This window comes from Polyodon spathula, chromosome 6 (assembly GCF_017654505.1).
Source record: "Polyodon spathula isolate WHYD16114869_AA chromosome 6, ASM1765450v1, whole genome shotgun sequence".
In the NCBI taxonomy this organism is placed as follows: Eukaryota; Metazoa; Chordata; class Actinopteri; order Acipenseriformes; family Polyodontidae; genus Polyodon; species Polyodon spathula.
The window spans coordinates 57,701,502-57,718,206 of NC_054539.1; the positions used below are offsets into that span (position 1 = coordinate 57,701,502).

The following is a 16,705-nucleotide window of genomic DNA, read 5'->3' on the forward strand; positions in this document are numbered from 1 at the left end:
TTTGACTCCTAAACCACGTTTCTGAGTTTCACTCCTGCACTACCAAAGGCCCTTCATACAGTGATACAAAATATTTCTACAGAGGAAATAAATTATTGCTCAAAGCCAAAATTATAAACGCAAATTAATGCTTGGCATTTTTTTCACTTGTTGATACAAAACAGACTTACATAAACCCTCCTGCTAGAACTTTCTGTAGCTGTTTGAACCATTAATGATTTCATGCTTTATATAGGGCTCCAGACTGTAACTAAAATGGTTGCAAATGCAAATTACTTTTTTTGCCAACTGTCTATTTGAGTTATGCACCATTGGTGTGAGTAACCCCAAAAATGCTCTACCTATAAAAACGTGTGTCAATATTTATGCGCTATGATGACGGTCAGCAAATAAAAATTAAATACATTTTAAAAAGCTGGCATATGACGTTTCAAACTGAAGTCCAACAGTAATAATCTGATCAAATACAAATGTCTGGAAGTCTAGAAGTGTTGTATTAACACCAGCAGAAAGTGAAATATACCGTACCAAGCTGAAAACAGGTTTTTTTTCTGAACTCCAATAAACAAATTGTCGCCTTCCGCCATTCAAATTATTGGATACATAAATAAAGTTTTTTCATCTGCTGCTTCTACTTTAGCAGCCACATCTATCCCAGATATAATAATTAGTTTATTGTTTACCGTCAGGAGTTTGGCAATTATTTAATTGCGCATAAGCTTCCCTATTTAGCTGATATCTCTTCAGCTAAAAAAACAGGCATGGTAATTTAAGACGTTACCTAAACTGGAAAACAGTTAATGTATTGCGAGTTTTGAACTGGTCACCTGTTGCAGGGAAAAGGGAGTTTATTTCTCAAACTGAGCATTATCCGAGCAATGTGCTACTGAAGTAACTCATGAGTACAAAAAAAAAAAAAAAAAAAAAAACACAACATTAAGGGAATTAAAAATGAAATTTAATGCAGCTTGATGCAGTAGAAAATCCACCATTCACTGTTAATGAGGAATGCTTTGGAAATATATCAAATATATAACAATGTGCTTGCAAAAAATCTGAACAATAAACATGCTGTTTTCATTGTAGCCATCAGCTGCATAGTTTAACCAAAGAAAACTAACAAGTGTTTTACAGTTTTAGTCTCACGTGTCATAACAAGTTGTTGTTGTACTGTAAGCAGCTGAATATGGTAGCAACCAGCTTGTTCTTAAAGTTGCACCCAACAATTGGATTTGGCAACTATTTATTTTTTTTTTGGCCTAGGAGCCATTGGCTCCTAAGGCAAAAAGTTTAATCGCAGCCCTGGCTTAATTAAAGATATGTTTGGTATAACACACATCAAAACAACGGTAAATGTTTCAATAAGGAGAATTTAAGCAACACTGAATATGAAAATATGTATATTAAAAAAAAAAAAAAAAAGGATTAAAAGATAACAAAAAAAATACGCAATCAATAATAGCTTTCATTACACAACAACTGGTAACTTATTAATTGGAATACCAGCACATTTCATAGCTATAGCTTTTGCACATATTTAATAATATTTTGCTCCAAGTCAAGTCAGTGTTATTCGCTCAGTAATTGTATAACTTTAAAGTCTGTTTCAAAGCTCATTTCAAAATGTCTGCTGGAGTGCACTAGGGTTTGAGATATGTCCTCTAAGATCACTGCAGGAAGAGCAAAAAAAAAAAAAAAAAAAAAAAAAAAAACATAACAAGTGCTCTGGCTTTTCTGTTCCGTACTACATCATGGATCATTATTGCTATGTTACCTGCTTGACAATGTGGGCAATAATCCTTACACTATCAGTGCACTAGAGCAGACATTTTGAAAAGATATTTGAAAGACTTTAAAAAGCCAGAAGCGTAAAAGGTCAGGATGTTAACAATGAAAAGATGAATTACAGGTACATTATTTAAACAGGGACACATGGGGATATGTAATGCTATATTTTTTGGAAGCCTTCTACTTACTCTTTATGCTAAGGCAAGATCACTACAGAACTGTTTTATTAAAACAAGGAACTTCAAATGATTTTTTTTTTTAACCTTTTATGATGTTTGCCATTACTCTGAGGTGTTCTTAGTGCAATTCCTTACTTTTTTTTTTTTTTTTTTTTAAAATAGACAGAGATATGTAATGTAGCCTAGATCAGCTAGTGTCTTTATATTATTAAGTGCCAGCACCATCTAGAGTACTACACTATATTGCCATCAACACAAAACAAACTACACTGTAAAAATAGCAAGAGTCCCTTCATAGGAGTGCGAATTCATATCCAACATATCAAATTTTAAAAGTTTTTAATAGTTCCAAACCGTATTTCAAATACAAAACATATTAAAATTATTAAGCCACTTCTTCTACCTAGAGAAGTTAATTAGCACATGCATAAACCCTGCATTCAAGATCAGATAGCTTATCTTCAAGATTCAACAGTTCCCACAACAAACACTCTTTAGAATGTTATTATGATAAATGGTATGTAAATTCTACTTGTAAACAGGGATTTATCATCCACTGACTACTGCCTCCAAGGGCCTGGGCTGAATTCCGGAAACCCAGATGGCAGATGCATTAGCAGAAAGCTGGACACACAGCTGGTTTACTGTATTTACTGTGACTGAAGCAGTATTAAAAAACCAAATACTGTAAAACATGTAAAAAAACCTGTACTGAACAAGACAGAACTAAACACACATCCAAAAAAAGACAGAACTTTGACTTCTATTGAAACGCTTCTCTTACTTAAAGAGCTCGTAACCAAGGTTTTGCCTTGCTGGTAAAACACTCACACAAGTTGACCTTTTTGTTTACCGTTAAAATAATGGCTTAGACCACTAGCAGGGGCAGTTCAGCTCTGGACAGAGGCAAGTTCAGACAGCTGTTCCTGCAAGTATCATGCTGAACTCTCATTGTCTCACATATTTCAGGAGCACCAACTGAAAAGTGAGCTCGATAAACACAAAAAAGCACAAATGCAGGGAAAAAAACAAACAAAAAAAAGAGATACATTTTGAAATTATTTTTTGTTGTTACTGGAAGCCATGAGTAATTCACAGGGAATGTCATTAACTTCTTCTTGTCATTAGTCTCCTTCTTGTTTGAGCGCTGAGTTTTGAGGGACGGCCTTTTCTTGGCAGTGCCTGGGTGGTGTGATGCAGCTTCCACTTCCTGATTATTGATCCAATTGTGTTCACTGGGATAGCCAAACACTTTGATATTATTTTGTACCCTTTCCCTAATCTATGCATTTGTATTACTTTATCTCTAACTTCTCTAGAATGCTCTTTGGTCTTCATTTTCCTTCAGATTCACAGCCTTACCTGGGGTTTTTATCCAGAAAATGTGACAGCAACTATAATGGTTCACAGGTGGAGGCCAATGGTAAGGTAATTGTGTCCTCGTTAGGGCAATTTCTTTCATCAGTGCAAACTGGGAGCTTCCATAGCACAGGGGTTGAATACAAGCAAGATATTTCAGTTTTTTATTTTTCTTAAAAATATTTCCCAACATAAGACCAATGTCACCTTACAATAACTGATTCTGAGTTTCAGTGTTTAAAAATAAAATATCAAACAGAACGAAATTTAAATGTACCATTTGTAATTCAGTAATATGAGAGAATTGGTCAGGGGTCTGAATACTTTTGCAAGGCACTGTGTGTGTGTGTATATATATATATATATATATATATATATATATATATATATATATATATATATATATATATATATATATATATATATACACACACACACACACAGCTGTGCAAAAGTCTTAGACATGTTGCATTTTTCTACTCTGATGCATTATGAGCATCAATAATTTACTCAAAGCCTCCACTAGTGTTTTATACTATTATAACAACCTTGACTTGAATAAATAAGGAAAAACATTGAGTGAAATAGCTCACATCACTCGATTTTCAAGATGTGGTATCCGAAGCATAATCAGCAAGTACAGAGAAACATCATCTGTAATTGACAAACCCAGGACTGGAAGACCCAAAAAGCTGTCTAACAAGGATGAACAATACTTGACGATAATAGCCTTATTTTAATTATTATTATTATTATTATTATTATTATTATTATTACAATAAAATGACAACACAAATTTCACTGATGTAGCACTCTCAGGGTGCTTATTCCAGGGTGCTTTACAAAATACATATAAAAAAAGCCTGTGTCTAATATATAATCCAGCTATAAATAAATAGAACCAAACAAACATGTTTTCAAACAGAACTTAAATTCAATTGTGCTAGTATTTCTGATATGAACCAGGAGCAAGTTCCAAGGACAAAGGGGCATTATAACTAAACGCCCTGGCTCCGACAGAGTTCAAACGAATTTTTGGGACTGTCAGAAGATTAGCATTTTCTGATCTCATGGAACAATGAGGGACTTTTGGAGTCAGCAGATCTTGAAGATTAGAAGGTCCAAGACCATGTAAGGCCTTATAGGTAATAAGAATAACTTTAAAATAATAATAATAATAATAATAATAATAATAATAATAATAATAATAATAATAATAATAATAATAAAATAGCGAGATTTATCACAATTATTATTTTTTAATCGCTTGACTGCCCTAGTAGTTACTGATTTCTTAATTATTGCTGGTAATTACAGAGCCTAGGTTGAGTCTAAACTAACATAGTGTGGCCAATGGACTAAATAACAGATCTTCAAACCATCTGTGAACTTCAAGGCCCTATTCATTATACTCACACAAGTTATAAAACAAACATTGACTGTTCTCCATTTCTATACAGATAGAAACAATATTTCAATATGTGACCGTCCAAAAAGAGAGGAAACCATTTGTCCATGACAGCCTTTTATCAAACTGCGTGTTTGTAATGCACTGTAACTTTTGGCCCTACAGAAAGTGCTGTAGAGCTTGCCATGGAAACAGCATGGAATACATTTTTCACAAACTATAAAGTTTCTGTTTAGAGATATATTTTGCAGTTTGAAAGCTACGGAATCCTTTAAAACAATTTGTATACCTGCTTCAGTGTTAAACACCCATTTAAAAGGAAAACATTTTTTGCACCCGATGACAGAAGAATGAATAACATTTGCAACATTAATGCAATGTTAATTTGTCGTTTAACTGGCAAGCACAAGTTTGTTTCATTGAGAGGGGGGGAAGGGGGATTGAAATAACAAAAACCTCTTCCGAAGCACAGTGCTACATTACTGCTGTTGTTTTCAGAATATAACGAGCACACTGTATAACACTCATGTCTGAATTTCCTTGGGTTGTATTATTTTTAATCATGTGCATTACCCCATCAAAAACAGAGTGTGAGAATGCAAAGTACACCTAGTATACAATGCAAAGTATATAACATGAACAGATGTTCCTAACATTTATGAAAGGGAAAATGTTAAATTCAACTATAATGGGGTATTTTTTGAACAAAAACATGCCAAATGCCTTCCCCAGCGTTATCCCCCTCACAAGGATGCTTAAAGACCTGCAGATTTTACCTTCAACTCACTTTGGCTTTATTAAAAGGGCTTAACCATAGAGTAGGAAGTGGGGCATTGCAGACCTATTTATAGCGACATAGCAAGCAATACTACTGTATGGTTCTTCAGACTATTCAAAGTTCACAGCAATTCCTTTAGTCTTACAGGTTTTACACTGCTAAGCAATGGGAATCTTATTCGTATCCTTGTGTTCTCTTAGATTGGTAGAGTATATTCAGCAGATGAATTGCATTATTTTTACATTAAATAAGGAATAATTAACACTGCTTTTCTTTATACAAATAAACATAATTATGGTTGCACTTTCCCACTCAATGTTTTGACTGATGTGTTACTATGCAGAAACCTGATTAATTTATTAGGATTACTATCATTAATTATTATTATTGTAGATACACTGGTTATGCGTAGGAACTGTGTTCATACCAATGTAACAGGACAACATGGGGTTAATATGTCATGACCATTCATCTACTCTCAGGCTGACAGCTTAAGATTGTTAACACTTAATATGACAACTTGACATTTGTTAACACTTAATATGATAGTTTGATATTTGCTCACACTTACCGTCTGTTTAATGAGTTTTTTGAGACAAATGTACAATAATAAGTTGTTTCTGTCTGGTTCCGGGGTTAGGTTATTTCTGTGTGGAGCAAGGGTATTACCTGGCAACTGGTAACCTTAAATAATCATATGTGATGTCCATATAAACATGGCTCGTTTGGAGAACACCAAGCTAATTTCAAAAGGTGGCCTTCTTTAATAAGCAAGACAAATTGATGAACTGTCTCAGAAACCTTTCATACTTCATAAATTAATGATTGAATTTAAGCTGACCTAATGGACAATCCATGGTAAGTGTAACAGGAATACACATTCAAAAATAATTCAATAACCTTTAGGTAACACCTGGAATCCACAATAACAAAGCATATCATCTTAATCTGCCTTCCTGGAAAACTATATTTATAATATGCACAACAAAGCTAGTGGGGAACAAATACTCCACAGTGATCTGTGCAAATTGAGAAAATTATATCTGGCATGACCACAGGAATCATTTGTGTGAAATGCAGAACCCTGCTGAGCCCCAAGCCCCCAGAAGGAAATCTTGAAGCTTCATATAGCTTAATATTATTGATTCTTCCTCCCTGGTGATATAAATGCTACATTACTTCGCACAGCATGCCAGCGACTCTCTTCTCTGCTATGCCACACCAACGAGGCCCCAAGGAAATGTATTTCTGAAGCAGAAGCATTACTAGGCCCCATGTGAAGTTCAAAGAAGCTGTACTGACCTGAGTGCCCCAGGCAACAAGTGTAACATCGCTTCCCTCTTGCAATACCTCAGCTTGAGACAGGGGGGTGTAGTACGGCTCCACAGGGACTTGTTCAACTTAAAAAGAAAAAGAGAAAAATAATAATTTATAAGAAATAATAAGGAAAAAAGTGAATATGCTAGAAAAAAAATTACTACGATATGAAAAACACAGAATAAAGCAAGCGTAAAGTAACATGTTTCTTGTAAACATCATTTGATGGAAAAGTAAATCTGAATATGTTTAGCATTAAAAACATAAATTACTAAATTTGGTGCCTGTACTAAAGCGACAACTGAAGCCTCCACCAACAGAAACTGGGCCAGGACCAGCTTATCTGTATCATGCACCCTATATAGGATGTCCATTGACCGGAAAACAGCAAAAGCAGCAGCCAGGTGACACCACGACAACTGGATCTTAAAGAAAATCAGGGTGCATTTTAGGGGGGAACAAAGGAAAGGTGGTAGGCTCATCATCATAGATGGACTGCCTTGTCCCACCTTCTGTAGGCCAGGGCACTTGCAAGCCAGGAACGCCAGCTCCTGTTCGCCCACCTACTCAGAGTCGACGATGGAAGTAATCTTGTTGCCAATCTTAGCTCGTATCCCCTTGGGGCCCCAAGAGGACAGGCGGTGCCGAACGTTCCTTTGTGGGAAACAGCTGCCCAGAGCTTCTCCATATTCTCTGAGTCCGCCAATCATTTGGAACGGCGACTCGTCTTCTTCTTTGGCGAAGTAGCGAAGGCTACTTTCCCGGGCGGGTCGTCCAAACTTCCTTGATGTTTCTCCAGTCGGTGCTCTGAGAAAGATGCACAAACTTCATAGAAACTGTGGTTAGTCAATGCCTCCTTGACATGCTCTGGCCCCAGGCAAGAACAGCATCTGCCATACTCGTCTTCAACAGGCAGACTGGCCTTGCATGTCACAGGGATAAAACCCAGACGTGATGCAAATAGCAATACAGTGTACAGTAAACAATGTACAGGTGCTGCCTTGGTCTGCTTATAGACAGCAACGGGGCGAGTCAAGACCAGAACAAGACAGACTTGCTTCCAGACCGGGATGTACGCACAGGTTGGTAGCGGGTCGGAACCAGGTCAGTTTGGCGACTTTAGCACCGGGTCATTATGGTACAGTACTGGGTCAGGAACGGAACGGATCGGTGACCTCAGTACCAGTCCACTGGTTCACAGTTACCACGCATAGCACTGTACAGGGATGCTCACCCATGCAAGCTACTAGCAAAACCACACAGTCAGTAAGCGCAAGAGACTGAGGAAAGCCTGCTTGTTAGAGGTACTAAAAGCTCTCATAATGGTGAATCAAAGCAGTCACCAAAACGGCAGCAAGATACTTTAGAATGAGACTGCAAGCAATATTGCGTATGTGTATTTCTGTTAAAAAAAATATATATATACAAAATACACAAGAAAAATATTTATCCACTGAAAATAGTAATAACCCAATTACAGTTCAGAAAATAAACGTATTGTAACTTAAAACAAGAATTTTCTTAGTTTCTAGCCGGGTACTGTATGCTGAATTCCCCATTCAGCACTACTCCGAGCTGAGGGAGCAATATGAGCCATTAATGTGATAACCCTTCATGTTTTGTTTAACCTTTCAACAGCTCTATATATGGAATGAACTGCTCCCAGAGTCTAAATTACTGCCAGTACTAATTAGGCACTTACACTCTTGATAATGATTTTCATTGGTGTGTCCAATGCGTTAAAAAAGAATATTTGTGAGGATATGCTTGTGCGCCTGTGTGTGTGTGTGTGTGTGTGTGTTATTATATTTATGATTTACAAATCAAAATAATAACTATTGATCCCATGTGTACTTAATATTAAAATCTCGTTTTAAACCATGTCTTATAAAGGAACAGTATACAGGCAAACAAAGTATGGACATCTTTGACATACTGCAATAACTGGCATGGATCCTGCCAAACTATATAACTGACATTTGAGTCAGTAGAACAGAATGTGTTGTTTAAAGAAAAACACACACTTGTTCCAGCACATTAGGAGCTGTTGGTACCAGATACAAAATATCTGTATCAGAACAAATCTAGAATGTTTTCTTTATGTGATAAGCCACATTTTCTTGCCATCATATAAAATGTATATTATTATATTATTTATATTGAAATGTATATTTTACATATGTTGAATCTGATATGCACGGTTAAGTTATGCTTAACAGTTAATTTGCTTTGTAGTTAAAATAAAAGACGTGTGTGGCACAACGATTGTGTTTTTTTTTAAATTGATTTGTGTAATTGAATTGTTGTTTACAGACGGATGCTCGATTGAGACTTGCTGCCTGCTAGGCTTGATTGAGAGGAAGGGCAGCAAGTGATTGGCTGTGCTGGCCCTCAAAATCAGCAGATGGGCGGGTCTTTACCGAGTGTCCGTCAGTTCAAAAGCATCCGCAGGAAATGGCTTGGCGCTACAGAGGTCTGGAATCCCGCTGGAGAGAACTGGAGACTGCTGACTACTGCATGGGTTAACCAGGGTCAGGGTTCCAGCAGTCACGCAAGAAGAAACTGCAGCCGCCGGCGGTCGTGTGTATACCGGGGCCGGGTAGGAACAGAGCTTAGTTTCAGGCAACAACAGCCTACAGTATAGAGAGAAGTGTATACCAGCGGGACATCCTGTTTAGGGGAGTAGCGCTAGCCGTTTTTACGGCACCTTTTATTTGTAGTTTTTGTACTGTGTTTTCTTTGGCATTTTTGTACAACATACTGTATTAGTCCTTTGTGGGTTACCATGGCTGGTAACGTCACATGACCAACTTTATTTACTTTCTTTTTGTTTATTAATAAATCCTGCGAGCCTGTGCTGGCGTTTTCAACTCCACCTCCATTGTGTCTCTCTATATTGCTTGAACAGCGGCTACCCACACACGTGACATGAGCAAGACCCAGTCACAGCGTGTCATTTAGAAAATAAAAAAAAGGTCAAATCTGTCATCAGAACAGACTCTTATTTCCAAATAGCAGCTGGCATTTAACAGAAACAGTAAATATTCTTAAAAGTAAATGTAGCTAACCAAATATTCCCACTGACCCATTTATGCATATTTATGCATTCATTATTTAGGTCTCAAATGTGCAGTTTTGCATACGTATTTTCATTTTAAGACAAAAAATTAGTACTACTAAGTTTAAAAAATATCTGTTTGCAAGCATGCTTTTAGACAATCTTGTACTTCTTTTGTCATTTCGCCTTGATTAGCACTGGTTTTGAACTACTTTACCTAAAATAATTAGTCCAAGATCAGTGAAACCAGCCATTCAAACATAAATACAAGTTGTTTATTAAAATTGCATATTTGAGACCTATGTAGATAATGGAAGTACAGAATTGGTAATGTTTATGGAATTCTTTTGTAAGATACGTTACTTTAAAATCATTTACTACTGTTCCTGCACTCAAGGCTATTTAACAAAGTCATCAAAATATTTACCTTTCATAAAGTCGCTGAGCAAGGTGGACAGAGGCCAGGGTAAAAATGATCACTGGGTGTGCACACCAGTAATTTCTTCCCCCACTGAAACAACGAGTTTGGTTGAGATGTCACATTAATAATATTTAATAAACTCACTGTTTTGGAGGGGAAAAACGTACTGGTGCACGCCCCTAATGAAGAAGAAAACACCTTGCATCAGACGTGCTTTTAAGGTCACATTGAACACCTAAAGGACAAGCTACTCCAGGCTGTGCTGTAAAATGGCTGTTCAAAAGAGCAACATTCAAGGGACCTCATAAGCAGTTGCAGCATAAAGACCCTTATAACAGATGGTAATATTAAAAATGCCCCTGGCCAGAAAGCAATAGCTCAGGACATGCAACAACATATTTTGGATTGGGCTGGACAGACACTGGATACAAATCCGATTTAGAATTTCTTAGACCTGTTGGACAGAATGGATACAAGGAATAGGTATCAGATTTCAGACTTAACAAATGGACACATCCAATCCCTCAGTATTGGTGCGACTTTAGGGACCTCAGGAACAGAGGCAATGTCCCTGTAATAAGGACCCAAATAGGTGCTGAAACTATCAACCCCCCGAACCCCTGGCAGGCTGCTCTCTCTGCACAGAAAGACTACTACCAGAACAATTGGGATTAATAAACACAGCTGCACCAGATTTAAGAAAATAATTTTTTTAAAAATCAATAAATAAATAACAATAATAAATTTAATGCTTTCACAGACCCAAAAAAGTCCAAGAAACAATTATTCATTTTTTTAAAACGTGCGTTTTTTTGAAAAAAATTTCTAGAAAATCATTTTAGTTATGATCAACGAAATTTAAAATTTCATAAGTATTTTAAAATCCCCCCCCCCCCCCCCCCCCCCCCACCCCACCCCCCCATACACCATCGAGACAATTCTACAAAAGATTTTCCTTATCTTTAGAAAACAGCAATATATATATATATATATATATATATATATATATATATATATATATATATATATATATATATATATATATATTTTTTTTTTTTTTTTTTTTTTTTTTTTTTTAAATAAAGAAAAGAATGCCTAACAGCCAACAGAAATGTACAGTGCAACATGAGCAAAACACATGCATCATTTCCGAGATACATAATGGCATACAGTTTGTTTTATTTTCTGGTTATGGCAACATTGTCAACATGTACGCAGCTCACCTGCAGCCCTGTAGAGGATTTTTGGCTCAAAGAATATGCAGGGATTCTTGTCCTCAATGCAAGATAGCAGCAGCCCTTTAGCTTGAACTGGGCTTCTTGGAATAACAATCTGAAATAAATTAATGCAGAGAAACCAGATACAACATCATTTTAACACAGTACTTGATGAACTGGTAATATTTTTTTGTTTAAATATTTACTATGGAAGAACTTTCACCTTTAATTAAACTATCATAGAGCATATACTGTATCAACTTGTGTATTGTCACACCCTCATCCCATCTGTATCAAATCCTGTGTAGGACCACTTGTGAAATGTTACTTATTTTAAGGTAATTTGTCCTCCTTTGCATCATTTTTTTTTTTTTTTTTTTTTAATGTAATTCAATGCAATATCTTGAAAGAATGGCAATATGTAACATGAATGGGGCGTCCCTCATATTGGTTTGTTTATACAAATGCAATCCTTGGTTCTGTATATAAAAGTTGCACCTTTTTGTTGCATGTTAGTTTGTCACAGGCAAGACAAGAACAGACAGGTAAAAGATTCATGAGAACAGACGTTGTTGCAGAGTTTCACTCCCAACTATTACAGCAGGATTGGTGGCAGTAATCATTTAACGAAGTCGGTACACAGAGGCAATACCAGCAACAGTCATTTTAAAATTGAGGTGGCTGTTCTATAAATGAATAGTTTTCTGATCACTGTTACGTTGTTCTCACTCAGTTTTACCAGTTACCTAATCTTAATAAGTACTTTAGTAAAAAGCCTGATAAGGGTAACACTAGTGTGCATTATACATTTGGAAACAGCATTGATAAACTTGAATGACTGGAATAGTAGGCAATTGAAATCTAATTTGAGTCCTGGAGTTTCATTCCGCTCCCCCCACAAAAATCTAAAATGACTAGTATTCAGTTTAAAATGACTAGCATTCAGTGTGTGAAAAGTGATTTCTTCCAGGGGATTCCATTGATAACACGTATAGTAGCATCGGAGTCCAGGTTATTTAAGTTCAGTTGTATTGGTGGGAATGGAGAAAAAAAATCTAACTGTCATCCCTTATCCTCTCTAGTTTAAAAGGTCCTTCTTTGACATTTTTCACATGCACTATTATTCGTCAAAGCTAAAAACAAAATGTCAACTATCCACTGATGACATTCGATTGGATATGACTGCATAGTGAGCACATATTGATTTCTGATCTTCATTTCCTGCCTCCAGGATACATTGTGGCACATCTGCTGCTTCACACGTGGTCAAAATGAATTTATTCCAGCTGCCATATATCAGCCATTCACAGTGCAGCTGTGTGGAAGACCGTGTGGCACCAATAATTACAGATGTCTAATATAAACAATAACAGTCTACATTACCAAATTTAAATTGGGGAAAAAAGGTAGAAAATTTAAGCATTTCATGAATTATACATACGCTCCTGAGACACATTTACATCTGGAAAGTCATTATCACTCTACTTTTACCTAATAATCATTTTTGGTAGTGCTCATAACCCTACTAATACAAAGTCACTACAGTCTCTGCAATAACAGGTTTTTTACATCGCAGTGGTAGCAGCTTTGTTAAATTAGACACGAAAGGGTTCATTTTTGTTCTGCAATACCCATAATTGATATCGATCAATACGGAATATATACAATACAGTTGTGTAAAACCAATTTCTCAAAGCGTTACATCTTAATTAATCAAGAAACCAAAAAAGTTTTGTCACAGGTCAAAGTGAAGTGTGCCAATAGTTTGCACGAGCAGTTCCCAGAACACTGAAAATACGAAGATTGCACTTGAAATGGTTTACCAGATATTATAAATTGAAGAAAAAGTGGCAGATTTACTGTACAAAAATATATGAGCTACCCATACAGTGATGTTTAAACAGGCAGATGAGTGCAGCAATGCATGAGTTTTACCGATATTGCTCAGTTATTGATGAGTATGCGAATTCTTCCAAAAAGAGTTACATTGGGTCCATTATATTTGTTATAAAGCTCAGTGCTGATCAGTAGCAGCATCTCTATCTGGCTGTCACTGGCACACCGCACAGCCTGCTAACCAGTACTGCTAAGGGGAGATTTTGGCACACAGCTGAAAAATGGTACTGAAATAGGACAGAAACAGGAGAAAAATATGCCAAAGCACAGGGGGGTGGGGGTGGGGGTACCTACAGGGTTGTAGTGCTTCAGTAACATATGTTCTGAATACTTAGTGTACAAGACAGTGTAAGCAAAGTGCTATGGTAGAATATGTTTGAAACATACAAAATATACGCTAACACTAATCATTTTAATTTTGATTTTAATTTGGATGTATCACAGCAATAACCAGCGCTAGCATTCTAGCAGGCTACAAATTAGGCTGAACAACTGTGTCACATTGAAGGTATTTTATCTGTATCACACAACAAAACTGGATTTACAACCCCTTATCTGCAAGAGCCTCTCTATGAGTGACTCCTGAGTGAAATAACTGCAATCCAGTGTTCATATAAAATAAAAAAAAAAAAAACATGTTTTTAAAAGGACATACCTGGCACATCGGGCAGCACTGAATGAGTGTTTTTGAGGACGTGCCAGGTACGTCTTACAGCAGTTAAGATTGTGGGAAAAAAAAAAAAAAAACCTTATTCTGAATGCAGCTGCATTGCGAGTTACTGTGTGAAAGGCAGTTTACTTTTTGTTTTAATAATACTTAATTAAAATACAGGACCTTAAGGTTATGAATAGAACATTTCCTTGCAAGCGAATTCTTAGCCAACATATTTATTTGTTTACCTTAACTCCAGGACAATGTGCGAAGAAGGCCTCTGGACTCTGGGAGTGGTACAGGGATCCGTGGCCCACACAGCCCCAGGGTGCTCGGATTGTCAAACTCCCACAGTCAAACAGGTTCCCAGAGCGGTACCGGTATTTAGCAGCCTCATTTACAATCTAAAGACGGGAAGATTAAGAAGTATGTGTACTGTGGGCAAGATGGTTGCCATTACTATTACTCTGACAGTTAGTAAGGATAGGTTATCTTCATTCTGAGCATTTGCATAAAAAATAAAAGCAACAAAACAAAAAAATGCATTGGTACAAACACTGGTGGATTATCATAAAAATTGTATGAAATACAAAAACACTCACAAACACCTACAAGACCAATTACCTTCAGAATATATTCAGTGACTTGTATTTATTTAAATTGGTTATAATTGGTCAACTGTTATAGGATGTCACATTCATCCAAAACCAAGCATAGAACCAGCTGTGAAAAACATACCTGGTCAAAGGCAGGGTAGATATAGTCAGCAAACTGGATTTCAGCAATTGCAGTCGCACCAGTTACTGCAATTCCAATACCGAAGCCCACAATTCCTTGCTCACACAGTGGAGTATTGAAGACCCTGTCCTGACCTAAGAAAATGTAAGACATGCGGGGTTAACAAACATAAATAAACACATTATTATTATATGTGATGAGTGTTTCTGAGTAGGTCAATTACTTAATATATCATTACTTATTTTTATGAAAAAGCACAAAATTCAAACTCTCAAATAGCCAGGCCACAAACAGTACCAAAACCAGACAGCGGAGGTAATGGAAAATCAACTTTAGTTTGTTTGATTTTCAAAAGAGCATGTGGACTTGGTTGCATGGTGGTGAGGCTGGAGTCAATTGTAGCTAATTGTCAAAAATGGTAACTCACTTTCAAACATTTGTGAAACAAACCAAAAGCTGACCTACTGTACGCACTTTCACAGCCCTAGGCACTACAGAACTAAACATGTCGCCAGCAGCAGACTTCACTTCATATTATTTGGAGATCTTCTCACTCCTTGATGGAGGGGAAGTGAGAATTAGGACCCATGACCTGAGCTGGAACATGTTACTGAATCAGGCTCCTATACTGACAGGCCGTGTCAAACAAACACTGATGCACAAGAGTTTGAGACTAAATGCAAGAGGAAAGAAATTACTACTCAGCACAGAGAATCCACTATGAATGAATGGCAATGAATGAATGATGATGATTGCGACTGCAATTGCAGATGATTTATGAACCGTGAAGGGTGCTCAAGGCCCGATGACTGTGGAGGGCACTCGGGGCCTGAGTGAAAGATAAATTCGGCCGGAGGTCTCGTCCGTGGGTGCCCGACGGCTACCTGCGCGAGGCCGGCTGGAAATACACGAACAGTTACATGCACACCAGTGCCGCAGATAGGAAGTGGCTATGGGCCACCTCCAACCAAAAAGATGAGGCCACCAAACTATGAATGAAGAATAACAATAAATAATTAACATACCTCACAGTAGCAAAATAAAAATGGCAGGAGGCCTTGCCTGTGGGTGCCCGACGGCTACTTCCATAAGGCTGGCTACAAAAACATGAACAGTTACATGCATCCCAGTGCCGCAGATAGAAAGTGGCTATGCCACCTGCTCCCAAATAAAAGAGGCCGTCAAACCATGAATGAATAATAATAAACAATTAACACGCTCCACAATGGCACTCTGCCTCCTATCCCCCAAATACTGCATTTAATGAAAATCACCAGCTGAGACACGGCCTGTCCCCCAGAGCATGACTCTGCCGGGGGAGAGAGCCCAGCCTCTCCAACCCGCCCACACACCTTGCAGAACTAAATATGAACCACTCAGCACAGGTAAGGAAAAACCCCCTACTCACATATTTTTTATTTTTTAGGGGGAAACCTCAGGAAATCTGTGGCTGAGGGGAGCCCTTCTCCAGGCTCTAAGCAGTCAACTCCCGTTTTGTCTTCCCAGCGCTTGACTGAGCAGCCGAAACAAAAAGAAACGACAAGAAAGAATAACACACAGAGCTTTTATTCTCCTTCCAGAAAAGCAACCAAAAAGCAGAGAGGTGTCGAGACATTTCTTTCATACAGGTTACACTATACAGCACTTTGCTGTCGAGATGGTGAATGAAGAAATTTGTCTCTTACACTGTCATTACACTTGATATTCAGTACATATTTTACTGAAGCACTACAACTGCTACAGGTACCAACCCCAGTGCTTTGGATAATATACCCTGCTATAAAATTTGGCTGGATTTTAATACAACAACTTTAGTTTAAGTAATATGCATTATACAAATAAAAAGATCGAATTGTGCATGCGAGTGACATTTAGGCCCAAATTTATAAAGGGA

At 37.2% G+C, this 16,705-nt stretch overlaps 1 protein-coding gene across 2 annotated transcripts in view; it reads right to left on the reverse strand.

Moving 5' to 3' along the window:
* LOC121317387 (2-oxoisovalerate dehydrogenase subunit beta, mitochondrial-like) overlaps window positions 1-16,705 on the reverse strand; it is a 125,574-nt gene that overhangs the window by 88,304 nt on the left and 20,565 nt on the right. For both annotated transcript variants that reach the window (XM_041253263.1, XM_041253262.1), the window contains exons 4-7: window positions 14,812-14,945; window positions 14,322-14,477; window positions 11,532-11,640; window positions 6,815-6,912 (exon numbers count right to left, since the gene is read on the reverse strand). In XM_041253263.1, the coding sequence (XP_041109197.1) occupies window positions 6,815-6,912; window positions 11,532-11,640; window positions 14,322-14,477; window positions 14,812-14,945 (497 nt within the window). The remainder of the gene's footprint in view (window positions 1-6,814; window positions 6,913-11,531; window positions 11,641-14,321; window positions 14,478-14,811; window positions 14,946-16,705) is intronic.